Raw genomic sequence first — 16,615 nt, 5'->3', positions numbered from 1 at the left:
TTTTTTCAATATTAATGGAGGGTGCAAACCTGATATTGATTTAATGCAGTTAACATTGACAAATCAACTGTTTTTAACATTGTTTCAATGGTTTGCATGCTATCTGGGTGGTTATGCTGGTTAGTTTCAACCCAGCATTGAGTCAAAAGGGACGCCATTGGGTTAAATTTACCCCAAATGTTTAGATTTGCCCCAAGGGTCCCCCAGAAGGTCAAAGGGAATCTACCGGAACATTTCAGAGGAAAAGGACAAAGTCATTTAATTGTAAAAGTCTACTAGTAACAGTTAAACAATGTTTAATGTGTCTTCATGCAAAAAATATATGATTATACATTTTAGTCATATATAGGGGTTCTTGACATCATAAAGTTTCCTTAAACTCCTTAAAGTACCACGTTATACAATTTAAGTAGAATATAACATGCATATTTAATTTTCCTATATCAATAACTGTTCAGTATTCATAAACAGATCAACTTTATCATACAAAAGAGTCTTTGATGTAATAAGATATATTTGCAATAAGATTTTTATTAATAGAAATGTAAAATAGCAAAAGCTGCTCACATTCTGTCATCTCTTATCTATGGATTACATCTGCAGGGTCTTTCCTCATGGCCAACACTCGCTTCAGCCCTCGTCTAGAGTACGTGGGTCGTCTTTTTGGACCCTCCCTACCGGGGAACCACAAATACTGCCTCAGGTTTTACTATGCTCTGCACGGCTTCACGAAAATAGATAACGCTCTTGCTCTCTACATCTATGAGGAAAACAACCTAGCTCAGGAGAAAATCTGGAGTGTATCTGAAAGATCTAGAGATGTTTGGACACAAGTGGAGGTGACCTACATGAAGCCAATGTCTACAAAGGTAAGTGTTAACTGAGGGATGATGAATGAAGCGTTGTGCGTGTGTTTAGGTTCACTTCAATGGCAATGAAAAGGCTATTAGTCAGACAAACGTTACTTTAGTCATTTCATTGCTATTTAACAAATCTGACTGTCTTTCGCTGCAAAACCCTCTAAGTGCATGCAAGCATTTATATAAAAAATTCACTTCTTTGGACAAGACATAGCATAAACTTGCAAAATCACTAAAGATGCAACTAAACATTGCAATGATGAAAGTCAAAATGAAGAAACTGAAGCACACATTAGGGGGCGCTGTTATGCATGTAACTGCCACATTCGGGTTATATTTTTAAATCCACATTTCGTCTTCCGTGCACTTTGAGGACTTTGCTGAAAAATCGACGTGGCGCTTAATGGATTTTGGCAACAAAGCTGTATTTCTGAATGGCCTGAGGGCCGGGATTAAGTGGATTTGAAGTGAAATTATTTGATGAAAGTAAAAATACGTGCCGAGAGCATTCGGTCAATATTATTATCTCATTTTTGACAGTGACCATAAGCAATATGAAGGTTTTGTATTATTTAGACTACGGGTGATGGAAGGACATTGTGATAAGTGCTACTGTATATCATCAAATATAATCATAACAAAAACAGTCTGAAGGCGTTTTTGTTTGAGAAGATGATAAGCTGCCATCAATCTTTTATTGCACTTTGGGTCACCCTGAGAAATATTTAAAGGGGTTTAAAGTGAATTCTTGTAGTAAGCTTAGGGATTCCGATTTTTAGCAAGAATAATTCAATAGCAATTAATTTAATGCTACAGTATGTCTGTCTACAGGAATAGGCACATTCATATTTTTTCCTTAGTTGGAATACGTGCAAAATGTGAATAGCACAGAAAATCAAAAGGTTTGTATTGAAAATTAGGTCTGTTTGCATCTGGCAAAGTGATTTACATTGCATTTATAGGTTTTATTAGTATTTGTGTGACCTTTGGGAGTCGAACCCACAAGCTGATAAATAAATTTGCTTATGAATTAATTATTGCTTTTAAAATAACACTCAGTGTTAGTTGAGTGTAAAGTTCTGTGTTTTATCACGAAGGTTCATGATCTTATTTTAACTTCATCAATCTTTATATCCATCATGTAACCCTGTCTGAATAGTTCTTACCGTTGCATTCATTTTCCTTGAAGGTGGTATTTGTCAGCATCTGCAGAAACTTCTGGGACTGTGGACCTCTTTCTCTGGATGATATCACCGTGACCCTCGGAGACTGTCAAGTTGCTACAGGTACGTGCATCTTCTGATGGGGATAAAGAGTTGATGAGAAGCATCCTCTATTTTGTTTAAAAAAGGTTCATGAATGAATTTAAAATTCATTACATGCCTCTATGTATTTGGTGTAAGATTTTTGTAATTAAATATCCAAAAACCACTCGCACAGTGTGATATATTTCATGGAGTTCTGTACTTACATTATCCCAAAAGTTGCCAAGGATTTGTAAATCCAGTTTGACTTTATTTTTTGTCTTGTTTTTATTACAAATATCTATAAATGTTTTAATCAAGATGTATTTTCTTTATGAGCAATATGACCTAACAAAATAAGTCTAGTTTTAAGACAATAACCTCAACCAAATGTTTCCTATAGTTGCAGATCAGACCTGCACAACTGTCAGGAGAAATTTTGGACCATTCCTCTTTACAAAAGTGTTTCAGTTCAGCAATATTCTTGGGATGTCTGGTGTGAATCGCATCTCAATCGGGTTGAGGTCAGGACTCTGACTGGGCCACTCCAGAAGGCGTATTTTCTTCTGTTGAAGCCATTCTGTTGTTGATTTACTTCTATGCTTTGGGTCGTTGTCCTGTTGCATCGTCCATCCTCTGTTAAGCTTCAGTTGGCGGAAAGATGGCCTTAAGTTTTCCTGCAAAATGTCTTGATAAACTTTGGAATTGATTTTTCCATTGATGACAGTAATCCGTCCAGGGCCTGAGGTAGCAAAGCAGCCCCAAACCATGATACCCCCTCCACCATATTTCACAGTTGGGATGAGGTTTTGATGTTGGTGTGCTGTGCCTTTTGTTCTCCACACATAGCCTTGTGTGTTCTTTCCAAACAACTCAATTTTGGTTTCATCTGTCCACAGAATGCTTTGCCAGTAGTGCTGTGGAACATCCAGGTGCCAAACGTGCTGCAATGTTTTTTTGGACAGCAATGGCTTACTCCGTGGTGTCCTCCCATGAAGTCCATTCTGTTTAATGTTTTAATTATTGTAGATTTCTCAACAAAAATGTTATCATGTGCCAGAGATTTATTTAAGTCTTTAGATGACACTCTAGGATTATTCTTCACATCATTGAGAATTCTGCTCTGTGCTCTTGCAGTCATCTTTACAGGACTTTCTCCATTTGTAGACAATCTGTCTTGCCGTGGACACGTGGACATCAAGGCTTTTAGATATACTTTTGTAGCCCTTTGCAGCTTTATGTAAGTCAACAATTCTTGATCGTAGGTCTTTTGAGAGCTCTTTTGTGAGAGGCATGGTTCACATCAGACAATGCTTCTTCAGAACAGCAAACTCAAAACTGGTGTGTGCTTTTTATTGGACAGGGCAGCTTTAATCAACACATCCAATCTCATCACATTGATTGGACCCCAGGTTGGCTGACTCCTGGCTCCAATTAGCTCTTGGAGAAGTCTTTAGCCTAGGGTTTCACATACTTTTTCCACCCTTTATCCACTTTCAAAAGTGAGGGGTGATCCGTGGACTGAGCCATTGGTTGCAATTTGCAACATCACCACTAGATGCCACTAAAATGTACACACTGCACCTTTAATGAAGATTGTAGGTAAAATAATTTGGATAAAGTTTGAGTCCATATTTGAATCTTTATTAATATTGACTTTCAACTGTAGACTTGACAAATCTGAGCTCAGTTTGTGACATTGTTGAGATCTCTCTTAAAACTCAATTGCAGGTATTTTTTATCAAGAAAACAAATATTTAAAAAAATGGAGACTTGGGCAGTTTCCATTTGCTCTCTATTTAACCACATTGATGTCTAAGAGAAAAGTTTGGGATATTAAAGGCAGAGTCCACGATGTTTGAAAGCCAATGTTGATATTTGAAATCACCTAAACAAACACGCCCCTACCCCAATAGAATCTGGACCTTCTGTTGATAGACCCGCCCCACACATACCAACCCAGCAAGGATGTCGGTTAGTAGACTCGCTCCTTACTGCTGATTGGCTATAAGTGTGTTTTGGTAGTCGGCCCGTCTCCTTTTCCAAAGCGTTTTTCAAACATTGTGGACTCCGCCTTTAAAGAGATCTTATGTTTTTTTTCATAACATTGTGTTCTGTAATTGTCATGTGTTCTAGCTTAAGTCTAACCTAAAGATTTAAAGGGAACATTTCACAAGTTTTTTCAAGATGTAAAATAAATCTTTGGTGTCTCCAGAGTACCTATGTGAAGTTTTAGCTCAAAATATCCCACTGATAGTTTATTATAACAGGCTAAAATTGACACTTTGTAGGTGTGAGCAAAAATGTTCTGTTTTGGGGTGTGTCCTTTAAAATGCAAATGAGCTGATCTCTGCACTAAATGGCAGTACCCGTGGTTGGATAGTCCAGATTAAGGGGTGGTATTATCCCCTTCTGACATCACAAGTGGAGCCAAATTTCAGCTTGAAGAGAATGCTTTACCAAAACTAAGTTATTGAGTTAATCTTTATCACATTTTCTAGGTTGAGAAGCACTGGGGACCCGATTATAGCACTTAAACATGGAAAAAGTCAGACTTTAATGATATGTCCCCTTTTAAGATGTTTTTTGTACAAGTGCAGATTGATTTTTTAAAATGTTAGTTACTGTATTGTATTGCAGAAGCTAAACAATGTGGCTTTGAAAATGGGCAAGGCCCCATCCACAGCAATGAAGAACATCTGCCTTTACAAACATAGAAATTAAATGGGCTGTGCCGGTTTCAGTGGACAGAAATAGTTTCAACCATTTGTGTTTCAGACATGAACCAGTGTATGGCCGAGTAACTTTACTATCCCAAAACGTGTTACCCTACAATTACTCTTATATTTTTTATATTTCAGTATATATATTTTTTTGCTCTGTGTAGGACCACTGAAGCCACCTCCTGGTCATTGCAACTTTGAAACGGGGGACTGTGGCTACACCCAGAAAACCAAAATAAAGAAGGGACATTGGTTACGTATTAGGGGACAGACACCTACATCCTATACAGGTCCCAAGGGGGACCATACCTTAGGGGTAGGTGAGTCAACTCTATGTCTTAAGTTAAAAAATATTATAATTTAACTCAAAACTGCTTCATAGACCACTAAGTCTTGTCCTCTGATTTCAAGGCAACTTCATGTACATCGAGGCGTCTCACATGATAGCCGGTCAGTCGGCCCGACTGATGTCGACCGAGCTCAGGGGTTCGTTCGGACCTCAGTGTCTGACCTTTTTCTATCACATGTACGGCTCGGGCACAGGGACCCTAAAAGTGCTGCTCCACGAGGGTGACAAGGAGCGAACGCTGTGGTTGAGACGAGGAGAGCAAAGCGTGTCCTGGATGAAGGCCACAGTAGATTATGAATGTTACAGGAGACATTGGGTTAGACATACAGCACACATGCATGATCACTTTGGACATCACTTTGTTTCGGAAAGCTTTAATGCCTAATTTGGTTGCAGGTCATATTCGAAGCTATCCGAGGACCGTCATTAAGAAGTGACATCGCTATTGATGATATTGTCTTTAAAAAGGGACCTTGCAAAGGTGAGCGAACAAAACATTTTTGGTGTCACTCGAATCCAATACACAGTGCATTTCCTTGCATTGAATAAATGGGCACATGAATGTCTTCTTATGTAGTCTCGACTGATCACATCTGCATATTTTTATGTGCCTTTCTCTTTCTTTTTCTTTAGATTTTGGAGACAACATTCAATACTCAGGATTCTCTGAAAACTTTAATGAGATTGAGTACTGAGTCTAAAATGTGTTTTTATTTGTGTGTCATTTTTTGTACGTTTTTATACGGTTGATGGTTCAGTGTTTTGGGTGATGTTTTTGGGTTTTGTTGGAAATAGCTTGTTTTTGTGTGTTTGTTGTTGACATTGCCTTGCAGCATGCTGCTAGGTAGCATTTATTTTTTGACAATCTATTTGCTGATGCGAATGTTTTTCTTAGCTCATTATTTACATTATTTAGGGTCTGGGACTTTCAGGTCATTCGTTGTATACATTCTCACTCATTGTGTTACATTTATTAAACAATTTTTGTTTTAATTTAAAAGTCTTTGTCATTTTTTTTGTGTGCATATTTTGTATTAGGAAAAAGTCCATTAGGATTTTCAGAAATACAACAGAAGCTACCCATTCGGCTATATATATATATATATATATATATATATATATATATATATACATATATACATATATATAATTCTTTAAAATATGCAAAAATGGCCAAAAATATATTTTTGAAAAAAAAAGGTTTGTAAGCATATTTTACAATTTTTAAATATATTTTTTGCTGAATGGGTAGCTTCTGTTGTATTTCTGAAAATCCTGATTTTACACCGCATTGGAAGAAAAAATTTGCATGCTACAAACCTGTAAACATATAAGGCTTGAAAAGATTCAAATTAAATATATTTTCAAGTGCAACAATATATTTTATACATACTTATACATTTTATAAAAACGTTTATATTTTGGTCATGAATGTTTTTTTGCCATTTGGGCTGTAAAATTATATATTTTGCCCCTGAAATACATTTAGAAATATATGTTGATATATGAATGTTAAAACTTAATATATTTTCACATTCAAAAATATATTTAATTTAGCTTTACTTTATACAAAATGCATTTCGCATATATGTGAAACATTTTTGTATTATTTTTGCTGTGAGTTTCCTCTTTGTTATTAGCCTACTTTACATATTTAAGTGAAATGATAGTGTTTACGTGTATATATTAATATTATACATTGTTATTTGTATTTCTGGACTTTAAATAAATCCATGTGCACGTAAGACAAGCGTACATTGAGTACATCCATAAACAAAAGAAAGCAAGTTGTATTAACTGATGTATTACTGCCATCTAGTGGATTGTGTGTGTTATGAGACACGCACCAAAATAATTATTTTATTGCACTAATAATAAGATAAAAATAAATAAAATGATAGTTTTTAGACGTAGTTACGGTTAACATTGTCATCTAAGATAATAATTTGCTGTGTTAAAATAGCACTACATTACCCATGATTCCTTCAAACAGGTCGAACGGGACTCTCTTGCTCTTCAGCAACGCAGTCGTCATACATGAGTATCAGGAGTCGTCTGTGTATATAATTTATGAAAAGTTTATTAATTTAACTTAGTAATGTTAAGCCATTTCAGATCTTCGTGAACGCCATACGACACGCGACAACGTGAGATTCAAGAAATGGGCACGCTTCAGTTATTAGGTAAGTATTAAATGTAGTTACATTTTTTTAATATTTACTTTTAATGGTACCGTTGGCATCATATTTCTCACTGAACACAAAATAAAAGCAAACAATTACAATCGGTTTTCCTTGTTTTATACCGCAGTATATTGTAGCAACTGCATTTTGTTAATATTGTAACGTTAGTCGTCTATAGTATTAACTACAGTGAATTGATAAACTAATTTGATGTGGTATTCTTGTGTTTACATCGAATATATTTCACAATAATTTCGCATGTCACTCAGTGAACATATCAGAAAGTATAAAGTAATTTATGAATGTCTTAGCTGCTCAAACATATGCAATTCGTTTTTTTTGTAAAGACAGATTATTTTACACTAAAATAAAAAAGTTAACATTATTTGATTAAATTAATTAATTAAAATGTTTTTATAGTTATGCAAAACGTCAGCCTGGATTCTGCGCATAAAATCGATATGTGCCTGCCCTGACATCAGTCTGAATTGGATCTGACCACATGCCCAGCGGTCTGTTCAATAACCCGCTTTTATATTTTGGTCTACGTGAGACAAAATTCCGACCACATGCAATGTTTAAAATATACACAGACTCTGTGTACATTTTAAACATCGCTTTTGCTCAGATTTTTTGTCATAATATGTAACTGTTAGACAAAGTCTGATGGTAAGAGGAATTGATGGTTTTTGTGTCTTATTTAGTTGATGTTATGTGTTCACACAGGCTAAGAAAAATCTGTCCAAAAATGCCCACTTACAGACTTGATTTCAGTTTGTAAACAATTGAGTCCCGTGATTAAAGAACACAAAATGCCGAAACCCGGGATCGAACCAGGGACCTTTAGATCTTCAGTCTAACGCTCTCCCAACTGAGCTATTTCGGCCACGTGATCGTGTGCTGTATTATATGTGTAAGACCACCAAAAACAGGAGCAACAGGTTGAGGAAATAATTGTTCCTAATCTGGAACAAACTACAGTTAGCGGCCTCGATGTTGACAGACATTATCCACGTGCGATGTTTTAGACGCAGACCGGGCCATCACGCTGCATGCTCTTACACTCCACTTACAGTAGGCACGTGATCTGCGTGTAACAGTGACTTCTAGCGGCTGAACTTGGTAATGCAGACTAAATTCAAAATATTGGAGACTGTTGCTGTGTCTGAAACCGCTCTCTCGTTCACTCATTCCCTATATAGCGAATGACAGTTGAGTCCTAACAAAAGTGTATAAACGTAAATCTGTGGTGTTTACTGTCAGTATCCTCCTTCAGCTGATTCCAGTTATGCGTTCGTCTCCCGTTGTATCATGGGAAATAGTGAGTGAGCGAGAGGATCAAATGTACCCTAAAAGTCAGAGTGCATTGTGGGTAAAAAGTAGTGAACGAATGTAGAGAATGAAGATGGCTGAAAGCTTAGGGAGCTGACTTGTTGCCTCGCTGCCTCATGAGGCAATGGCCGTTTCTCAATGTCAAGGATACTTCCTTGGCAGGACTAGTTCTTACAAGTCACTTCCTTCAAAGGCTATGCGAGGCTCCTCTTAAGCATTCGGAGAACACGATAAATGGAACAGGCTAGCAAGTGCACGTCATTGCATCATTGCGTCAATGAAAGGTGTGCTTTCGGCGGTGCGCGCATAGGATTGTGGGTAATTTCAGTGCGCAAAGTATACAAATATGCATCCTTTCCTGTATATGGGATATTTCTCGAACGAAGGACTCAGTCCTTGGCTGAAATTCTGAGGATCCTCAACATTGGAACAGTCCTTCGATGGACGTCGATGATGTAGCATTCTGGCTTCCGAGGATCCTTCCTTGACATTGAGAAACGGCCAATGACTTCAGAGGCATAAACTAGGGTGACCATACGTGCCATTCTTCCCGGGCCAGGATTTCGGTGCTTCTTCCGGAAGTCGTATTTGTTGACCACATACGTCATTCAGTTAAAACATAAGACATACAATCCTAGTTTCATACTTACCTTAAAATGTAACAGTTGCTTTTCTAGAATAATATTAATAATCCTCAATGACGTATGCGGTTGACAAATACAACTTACGGAAGGCGCACCCGAAATCCTGGCCAGGACGCGTCCGGGAGGAGTGGCACGTATGGTCGCCCTACATAAACGCAGCTCTGAGAAATGCATTTGGACAGACTTCATAGGCAGCATCAAATTCTTTTTGAAATATAAACAGAGAACGCCTTTGAGGTTTCTAGAAATGCAATTAAAAGGTGTATAAAATGAAAATTTAACTTTATTTTCACTTAATTTGTGCTCCAGCTGCTTTCTTGGCCGCCATTTTATTTTTTCAACTTGACCAGGCTCGACCAATCACATTATCCGTGCACGCCCACGCATAGAATTGTGGGACAGGACAATGAAGGTATCTCAGGCGACAGGAAGCAAACCAAACATTGGATTCGGACATGCCTTGATGCCTTCCTGCCTCGGAAATGGTGCCCCCGCAGGCAGCATTTTAGAGCCTTCGGACGCAGCCGTTGTTTAAGGACACCACAACAGAATTGCGTACACCAAATATACGCCGTGCACTATTAAGAGATAGGGAGCGTTTAGGACACAGCAGGTTTTTTTCCCTGGCCCCCTCTCGGGTTGCCAGACACATACAGGAGCGCAACTGAGTAAAGCATACGTTTATCTGCTCATTTTTACGTTTGCAATGGTTTGTTACAAATTACAAACCTGCTCATGTGGATGTTTTTTAAACTCAATCTGCGGCTTATTTCAGATGTTGCGTCCATCAGGGGTCGCATTTATCGGCCAATCTAAGCAACCGCGATGACTGGCAACCGAAGTGTCGAAATACACTATTGCGTATATCGGCAGCTTTTGCATATGAGCTTTTTATTTATACATTTTATGGTGGTTAGCATAAAAATATTCAAACCACAGATAAGCATAACGTTTTTTCAGAGCACTACTTATGTTTTTCCTTACAGCTCAAGAAACTATCTAACATGATTACTGGAATCAATTGTGTGTGTATCACCTTGAACTGCATGAACGAAAAAACTTTTTCTGGTTTTGTTCATGATGAGAATGCTCAATGCATTGTGAGCAAATGTTTCTGAATAGTAACCACAAGCTTTTGTCTTCTAGATGGATTAATCTGCAAAATCAAGTTAGTCCTCCTGGCCAGCGAATGCCACAGCCAGGTGCTCGACACCTAAGACAGCACACTTCCTGCTAATAAAGTGAAAATACAATTGTGTTTTAAAAAATAAGAAGTGTAACAATGTACCAGATTGTACCAGCAACTGTTGGAGATATTGGCATTAGTGCCATGAGCCGTTGTTCCCCACCAAAGCGAAAGAGAGTGACCAGTCATAGCCATCCAGTAATTGCAGCGAGTGCGCTCGGATTCATTCTAGTTCTTGCTACTATCGTAGCATGGTGCAACTACTATGCTTCTCTTCAGAAAGCCAACCTCTTGACAACCGAACAACTAGACCTTAACAAACATGGTTATGTTATTCGGAATCAGGCTGGGGTTGTCATCTTCAAAATGGCATTCAGGTAGGCTATTCACCTGTCTAATTTTAAGGCTCGCGTGAAGATTGCGATAAATTACAGTGCTTTTGTTTTATCTTAGGTCTGGAACCCTTGACTTGGACTCCTGTTCAAAAGAAGATAAAATAATCCGCTGTGACAAATCCAATGCAGGGAATATCAATTTCTTCATAGAAACCCTAAAACCTAAAGACACAGTTACATGCTATCGCATACGTTGGGACGAGTTGAAGGATCGTGTGGTGGAGCATGTCATGTCCTGTGGTGATTCTCATTGGTACGGTGGTGCGGAGACAAGGTTGCAACATTGGCCGATAACTTTGAAAGGACAACAAGCACCTGAGCCTTTTGTTACAGGTGATATCTATTCAAATCATCAAGTTTTCGGTGGCATCTTGGAGCGCTACTGGCTTTCTTCCAGTGCAACAGCCCTAAAAATTAACGACTCTGTTCCTTTTCATCTTGGCTGGGATGAAACAAACCGAACTTTGCGGTTCCAGGCTCGATATGACAACAGCCCCTATAGGTCACACACTGGTCAATCCCATTATGTTACGCTAAGTTATCGAGTATGTGTTGGGCTCGACGTCACCTCGATACACAAGTACATGGTACGTCGATATTTCAACAAGCCTAATAAAGTTCCCTCGGAAGCTGTTTTCAGATATCCAGTCTGGTCTACTCGGTCTTTAACACAAGTTGATCAGGAAAGATTTTTAAAATATGCATTTGATATCCAAAAACATGGCTTCAACTGCAGTCACCTGGAACTGTATGATGGCTACACCGGTGACTATGGAGAGTTCGAGTTTGATAACGTAAAGTTCCCTAACGCCTCGGCTATGTTTCAAAAACTACGCAAGGAGGGTTTCCACGTTACCCTGTGGACTCATCCGTTTGTCAACTATAATTCTGCCAATTTTGGTGTTGGAGTAGAACGAGGTCTTTTTGTAAGAAATCCTGGTGGCCAGCTTCCTGCTTTTGTGCGTTGGTGGAACGGTATTGCTGGTATTTTGGATTTCACGAACCCAGAAACTCGTGAGTGGTACGCCTCAAATTTGCGCGCCCTCAAGAACAAGTATGGAGTGACGTCTTTTAAATTTGATGCTGGAGAAACAAGCTACTTACCTCGAGAGTTCAGCACCTTTGTTCCACTGAAAGATCCCAGTACTTTTACCCGACGCTACACTGAGATGGCGATCCCGTTTAGCGACCGGGCAGAGCTGCGGTCTGGCTATCAGTCGCAAAACATCTCCTGCTTCTTTAGAATTATGGACCGTAGCTCTCTATGGGGATATGACCTGGGCATCAAATCCATAATCCCGACCGTACTCACTATAAGCATTCTCGGCTACCAGTTTATTCTTCCCGACATAATAGGTGGAAACCTCACCGATAGACCCGGCGCACTTCCAGATCGAGAACTCTACATCCGTTGGCTTGAACTCTCAGCTTTCATGCCAGCAATGCAGTTCTCACTGCCACCGTGGCTCTATGACGATGAAGTTGTGAATATTGCCAAGAAGTTCACAGCGCTCCACGAGTCTCTCGTAGCCCCTAGAGTTCTCGAACTTGCTGGGGAAGTGCTGTACACTGGTGATCCTATCATACGTCCTCTTTGGTGGATCGCTACAGATGATGAGGCGGCTTTCAAAATCGACTCTCAGTTCCTAATAGGAGATGACCTTCTGGTAGCTCCTGTACTTGAACCAGGCAAGCAGGAAAGAGATATATACCTGCCTGCCGGTAGATGGAGAAGTTACAAGGGAGAGTATTTTGACAAAGGCCCCATATACCTTACTGACTACCCAGTGGACTTGGATGAGGTTGCTTACTTTGTGTGGTCAGGATAATCGTAATTAGTGTAAATTTGTTGTGTATTGGTTCTTCCATGCATACATGTAAAATACCAAGACTGAAAATTTAAACTGTTAAGTTGACATTTTTACATGATGTTATTATTAATTATATGACTACTTTATTCTGTAGTATACTTTTATTTTAATTGACCCTTCGCTAAGTCCCGCCCTCCTAAGTTACTGTTGCATGTCTATTACAGTATGCACCGGTGTTAGAGATTCCCAAATGATTAGCCATTTTGATGAAAAGGTGAAATATCTGAGAGAACAAAACAAAAGGGACTGCAGTATGCATTCGAGGGATATACCCACGACATAATATGCAACCTATTAAAAAATTATTTAATCAAAATTGAAGCTAAAGCCTATAGGTCCCAGCGCAAACAGCAGCTGTCTCATACGCTGACCATTCAAAAGGGAAACACAAATTGAGGAACAGCTTTGTTCATGCAGTTTTTCTATTTCCTATTGTTGTATGATCATTTTTCTTTTATTTATTAAAAAATGTCCATTGATGTATTATTGACTTTCTGCTAGTAAAAACGTGTTTTGTGAATTTGTTTATTTTATTAGAACAAAACTGCTCTGTGAAACAAGCTCATGAGTATGGGGGTGTTACAAACATAAACACATAAGGATATGACCACAAAAATATCCAAATTAGCTTGGGGTGCCCGCCGTGTTTGCCGAAACCCGGGATCGAACCAGGGACCTTTAGATCTTCAGTCTAACGCTCTCCCAACTGAGCTAAGTTTTTAAGTTAGCGGCCACGTGAAGTGAATTGAATAAACCTAACGTTACCTGATAAATCGAGACTCTCAGAAGCTAACTTAGGTTGACCGGGGCGAATTTGTCTTACTTTTCGGATTCAGATAAGACGTTTTATGTAACCGTAACGCTCTTTGAGAAGCGTGAACGATACGTGCTTTCACGTTAAGAGTCTTAAAAGTCTCTAATAATTCCAGAAAAGTCGCTAGATTTGTTGCTAGTCGCTTTCTTGAAAAAAAGTTGTTAAAGAGATTTGGAAAGTCGCCAAGTTGGCAAAACCCAGACCATAGACAGACAAGTTATATTTAAGAAATAACTACACCGCGCATTGTCTGCTGTGTCGTACGTCAACTGCGCCGCCATATTAGATGTGGCAGCTTCTCCATAGAGGGTATACATTGACGTCACTTTTCCACGTGACCACGAGAGAGCTCGCCCGGTTGAGTGGCAAAATGTGCAACAAAATGGCTGGTTTTCATAGGGGCTGCTGCGAAAATGCCAGTAAAACTGCCTATTATCAGCTTAAATTGGATTTAGTTGGACTTGATAGCAGAGGTGGACAATACTTAGTTACATTATACATTTTCCAAGCATGATCTGTACTTTATTATGTTTGTATTGGGAAAAAATTTACTTCACTACATTCTAAAGCATATAATCATACTGTGTATTCTTTAATGTTGCATATTAAAAATGTATTTAATACCTAATTGCATTAAAATTGTGTACTTGAGTAAAAGTACGTTAATGTAATTAAATATTAAATGTAAAACAAACACGTGTATTTATGAAATGTAATAGAATAAAAATGATGATAATATGATTTGAAATGTATGTTTTTCAAAGAAAAACACTGATAAAATACAAATTCTTGAAAAATACTTTTAAGTAGAAAGTAAAACCTCTGCTTGATATTGACCCAGCAACTTATCAACCCACCTGTGGTCTGTGGACGTTGGCATGAACGATCAATTTACTTCTGCTTTCGGTGTTTTTTGGCAGTCTGTAAAACGATAGCTCAGAATTCTTGTTAATATGTTAGTCTATCGCACAACAGCTTTTTCCTATTTCGACCCGTTTTCACCGTGTTTTAGCTGATGTCACGCTGTACTTAAATGATGCCGATCTGTCCTTTGCCTCTCAGTGGGCGTAACCGCAGTCCCTCTCGCCGACGGTGACGTCACGTGCATACCCTCTATTACTCTCATTTCAACTGGAGGAAAAATGCCCCGTATGGGCGTTCAGACCGCTGTACACTTCTCAACAACTCTCTGGAAATTACCTTTCACAAGTAAGACTAAACAGTTGTTTCTGGTTGTGTGTTCATGGGGAGGTACTGGGGGTGGGGGGAGCTGTAAGAACTAAATAGCTCAATCAAACATTTGAGAAAAGATCACGGAGGACCCCTTCCTCAAACGCTCTCATCTTGACAACACCTGTTTGGCCCATTGGACAGGGATTTGCTTGGAAACCCCAAAAGTCTGTCAGGTCCCACCGAGATTTGAACTCGGATCGCTGGATTCAGAGTCCAGAGTGCTAACCATTACACCATGGAACCCCACTTCTAAACTTGGGTCACTGAGAAAAGGTCACTTAGTCTGGGACAGCGAACTGCATGGGCTAAAAAAAGCCTCATGCAGTAGCCTGCAATGTCGAAACCCTGGATTGTGAATTATGGTCAAAACAAATGTTTTGTAGAGATTAACTGCATTTTTACCAGCTATTATTTCAACCCCTTAACTGCACAAATTATGCCGGTCTTCCTCTCTGCTAAAAACAATAGGAATTCCATTAGATGTAATGGTTTTAATGGGAATTTTATTGGTTTTAATGGAAACTATAATGGTCTCTGTGGATCTCTACTGATATGTGTTGGCTTCTATTGGTGGGGGCATTAAATCCTACTGGAATATGTCCCAAAACACATTACAAAAAGTTTTTAATGGTAAAAGCTAATGGTTCCTATTGGTATTTTAATGGAAACCAGTAGAATTTCTGTGATGGTTTCTATTGTTTATTTCAGCAGGGTGGATTCTATAATAAATATTAACTAGCCAGTAAAAACGGCACACTCATGTCACTTGCAATACAACTACCATAAGCTTTTGTGGCTCACCGGAAGTTTTACACAAAAAGAGCTCGAAGATGGTGGTGCACAACATGCTTGCATGACAGGTTCATGTTGACTTTCTATGTGCTAAACTCCAACAAATACTGCATTTTTGGAGGAGACGCAAACTGTATGGTGTTAAAAAGAAATAAAAAGTACTGTGTTTTATCAGGCTTTTCTGGGGATGAACCACTACAGTTAAAAAACCCAACATGGTTACTGTAGTAAAACCATGGTAACCAAAAAATAACAACCATTTTGACAACCATTGTTTCATAAAACCATAGTTAAACCATGGTTAATGTAGTAAAGCCATGGTTTTGTTAATAGTAATCAATACATCAAAAACAAACAAACAAAAAACCTATAGGGTGTAATCTGGTATGGGATACAAGCTTCAACATGATCTCACGGAAAGTCGTTTTATTAATTTATTAGTGTCCATGTCACGAAATTCAGCTTTTTTGTGACTTGAGCACAAATTACTATTTAGTGTCATTCAGCACAAATTTATAAAAATAGTTTTTCGTGTCGGTGGCATGACTTTCTTTTTCGTGTCATTTTATCTATTGCCCCCCCCCATATTTAAATCATTGTTAATGGGGTTTAGGTTAGATTTGGGGTTTGGGTTAGGATGTAATTTTATGTATTGGTTTCTACATGTTTTCTTCCGCTTTTAAAACTATTCTCACCTAGAGTTGGGGTTAGAGTTGGGGTTTGGAGTAGAATGTATAAAAAATGTAACAGAAAGTGATTCTTACCCCAACCCCAAGCGGCAATGGTAAGAAAATAGGAAAAAACTACGAGAAAACAATACATAAAATGACAAATTTTTCATGACTATAACATGACTTGTCATGAGATCAGTCTGGAACCTCTTTGTACAATTAAGCAGAGCTTTTTTTACATCATCCAGAGACAGCCATGAGGATTGCTAAACTTCAGTAAGAAGGTATTGAGTTGCCAGATGTCAACTTAAATCCCTT

The 16,615-nt window shown here is 38.5% G+C and overlaps 2 protein-coding genes and 2 non-coding genes across 7 annotated transcripts in view; 2 read left to right on the top strand and 2 right to left on the bottom strand.

Annotated features, from left to right (window-relative positions):
* Nucleotides 1-6,188, top strand: part of mamdc2a (MAM domain containing 2a) — a 25,756-nt gene extending 19,568 nt beyond the window's left edge. For 2 of the 3 annotated variants that reach the window (XM_055200363.2, XM_073860755.1), the window contains exons 9-14: nucleotides 604-869; nucleotides 2,050-2,146; nucleotides 4,992-5,147; nucleotides 5,239-5,492; nucleotides 5,573-5,657; nucleotides 5,810-6,188. In XM_055200363.2, coding sequence (XP_055056338.2) covers nucleotides 604-869; nucleotides 2,050-2,146; nucleotides 4,992-5,147; nucleotides 5,239-5,492; nucleotides 5,573-5,657; nucleotides 5,810-5,871 — 920 coding nt within the window. In that variant the 3' untranslated portion in view covers nucleotides 5,872-6,188. Of the gene's footprint in view, nucleotides 1-603; nucleotides 870-2,049; nucleotides 2,147-4,991; nucleotides 5,148-5,238; nucleotides 5,493-5,572; nucleotides 5,658-5,809 lie in introns of those variants that run through there. The other variant, XM_055200364.2, reaches the window with a different exon arrangement.
* Nucleotides 6,189-7,183: 995 nt separating this feature from the next.
* LOC129440821 (myogenesis-regulating glycosidase) lies at nucleotides 7,184-13,454 on the top strand. 2 transcript variants are annotated; one of them, XM_055200362.2, is made up of 3 exons: nucleotides 7,184-7,359; nucleotides 10,482-10,898; nucleotides 10,975-13,450. In XM_055200362.2, the coding sequence occupies exons 2-3, from the start codon at nucleotides 10,618-10,620 to the stop codon at nucleotides 12,743-12,745; spliced, it is 2,052 nt and encodes a 683-aa protein (XP_055056337.2). In that variant the 5' UTR covers nucleotides 7,184-7,359; nucleotides 10,482-10,617; the 3' UTR covers nucleotides 12,746-13,450. The 2 variants fall into 2 exon arrangements, with proteins under 2 accessions (XP_055056337.2, XP_073716925.1); XM_073860824.1 differs by lacking the exon at nucleotides 7,184-7,359 and having other exon boundaries at nucleotides 10,600-10,898; nucleotides 10,975-13,454.
* trnaf-gaa (transfer RNA phenylalanine (anticodon GAA)) lies at nucleotides 8,173-8,245 on the bottom strand. Its single transcript has one exon. It is a non-coding gene; the product is annotated as a tRNA-Phe (tRNA).
* Nucleotides 13,455-15,005: 1,551 nt separating the features above from the next.
* On the bottom strand, nucleotides 15,006-15,077 carry trnaq-cug (transfer RNA glutamine (anticodon CUG)). Its single transcript has one exon. It is a non-coding gene; the product is annotated as a tRNA-Gln (tRNA).
* Nucleotides 15,078-16,615: the final 1,538 nt, after the last annotated feature.

The sequence above is a fragment of the Misgurnus anguillicaudatus genome, chromosome 22, assembly GCF_027580225.2.
Source record: "Misgurnus anguillicaudatus chromosome 22, ASM2758022v2, whole genome shotgun sequence".
In the NCBI taxonomy this organism is placed as follows: domain Eukaryota; kingdom Metazoa; phylum Chordata; class Actinopteri; order Cypriniformes; family Cobitidae; genus Misgurnus; species Misgurnus anguillicaudatus.
This window is presented reverse-complemented; position numbering and strand designations above follow the sequence as displayed.

Excerpts from the sequence above, each read along its gene's own strand:
- LOC129440821 (XM_073860824.1), top strand. The coding sequence starts at position 10,618 with ATGTACCAGATTGTACCAGCAACTGTTGGAGATATTGGCATTAGTGCC. Across the intron at positions 10,899-10,974 it reads ATCTTCAAAATGGCATTCAG|GTCTGGAACCCTTGACTTGG; the intron begins GTAGGCTATTCA and ends GTTTTATCTTAG.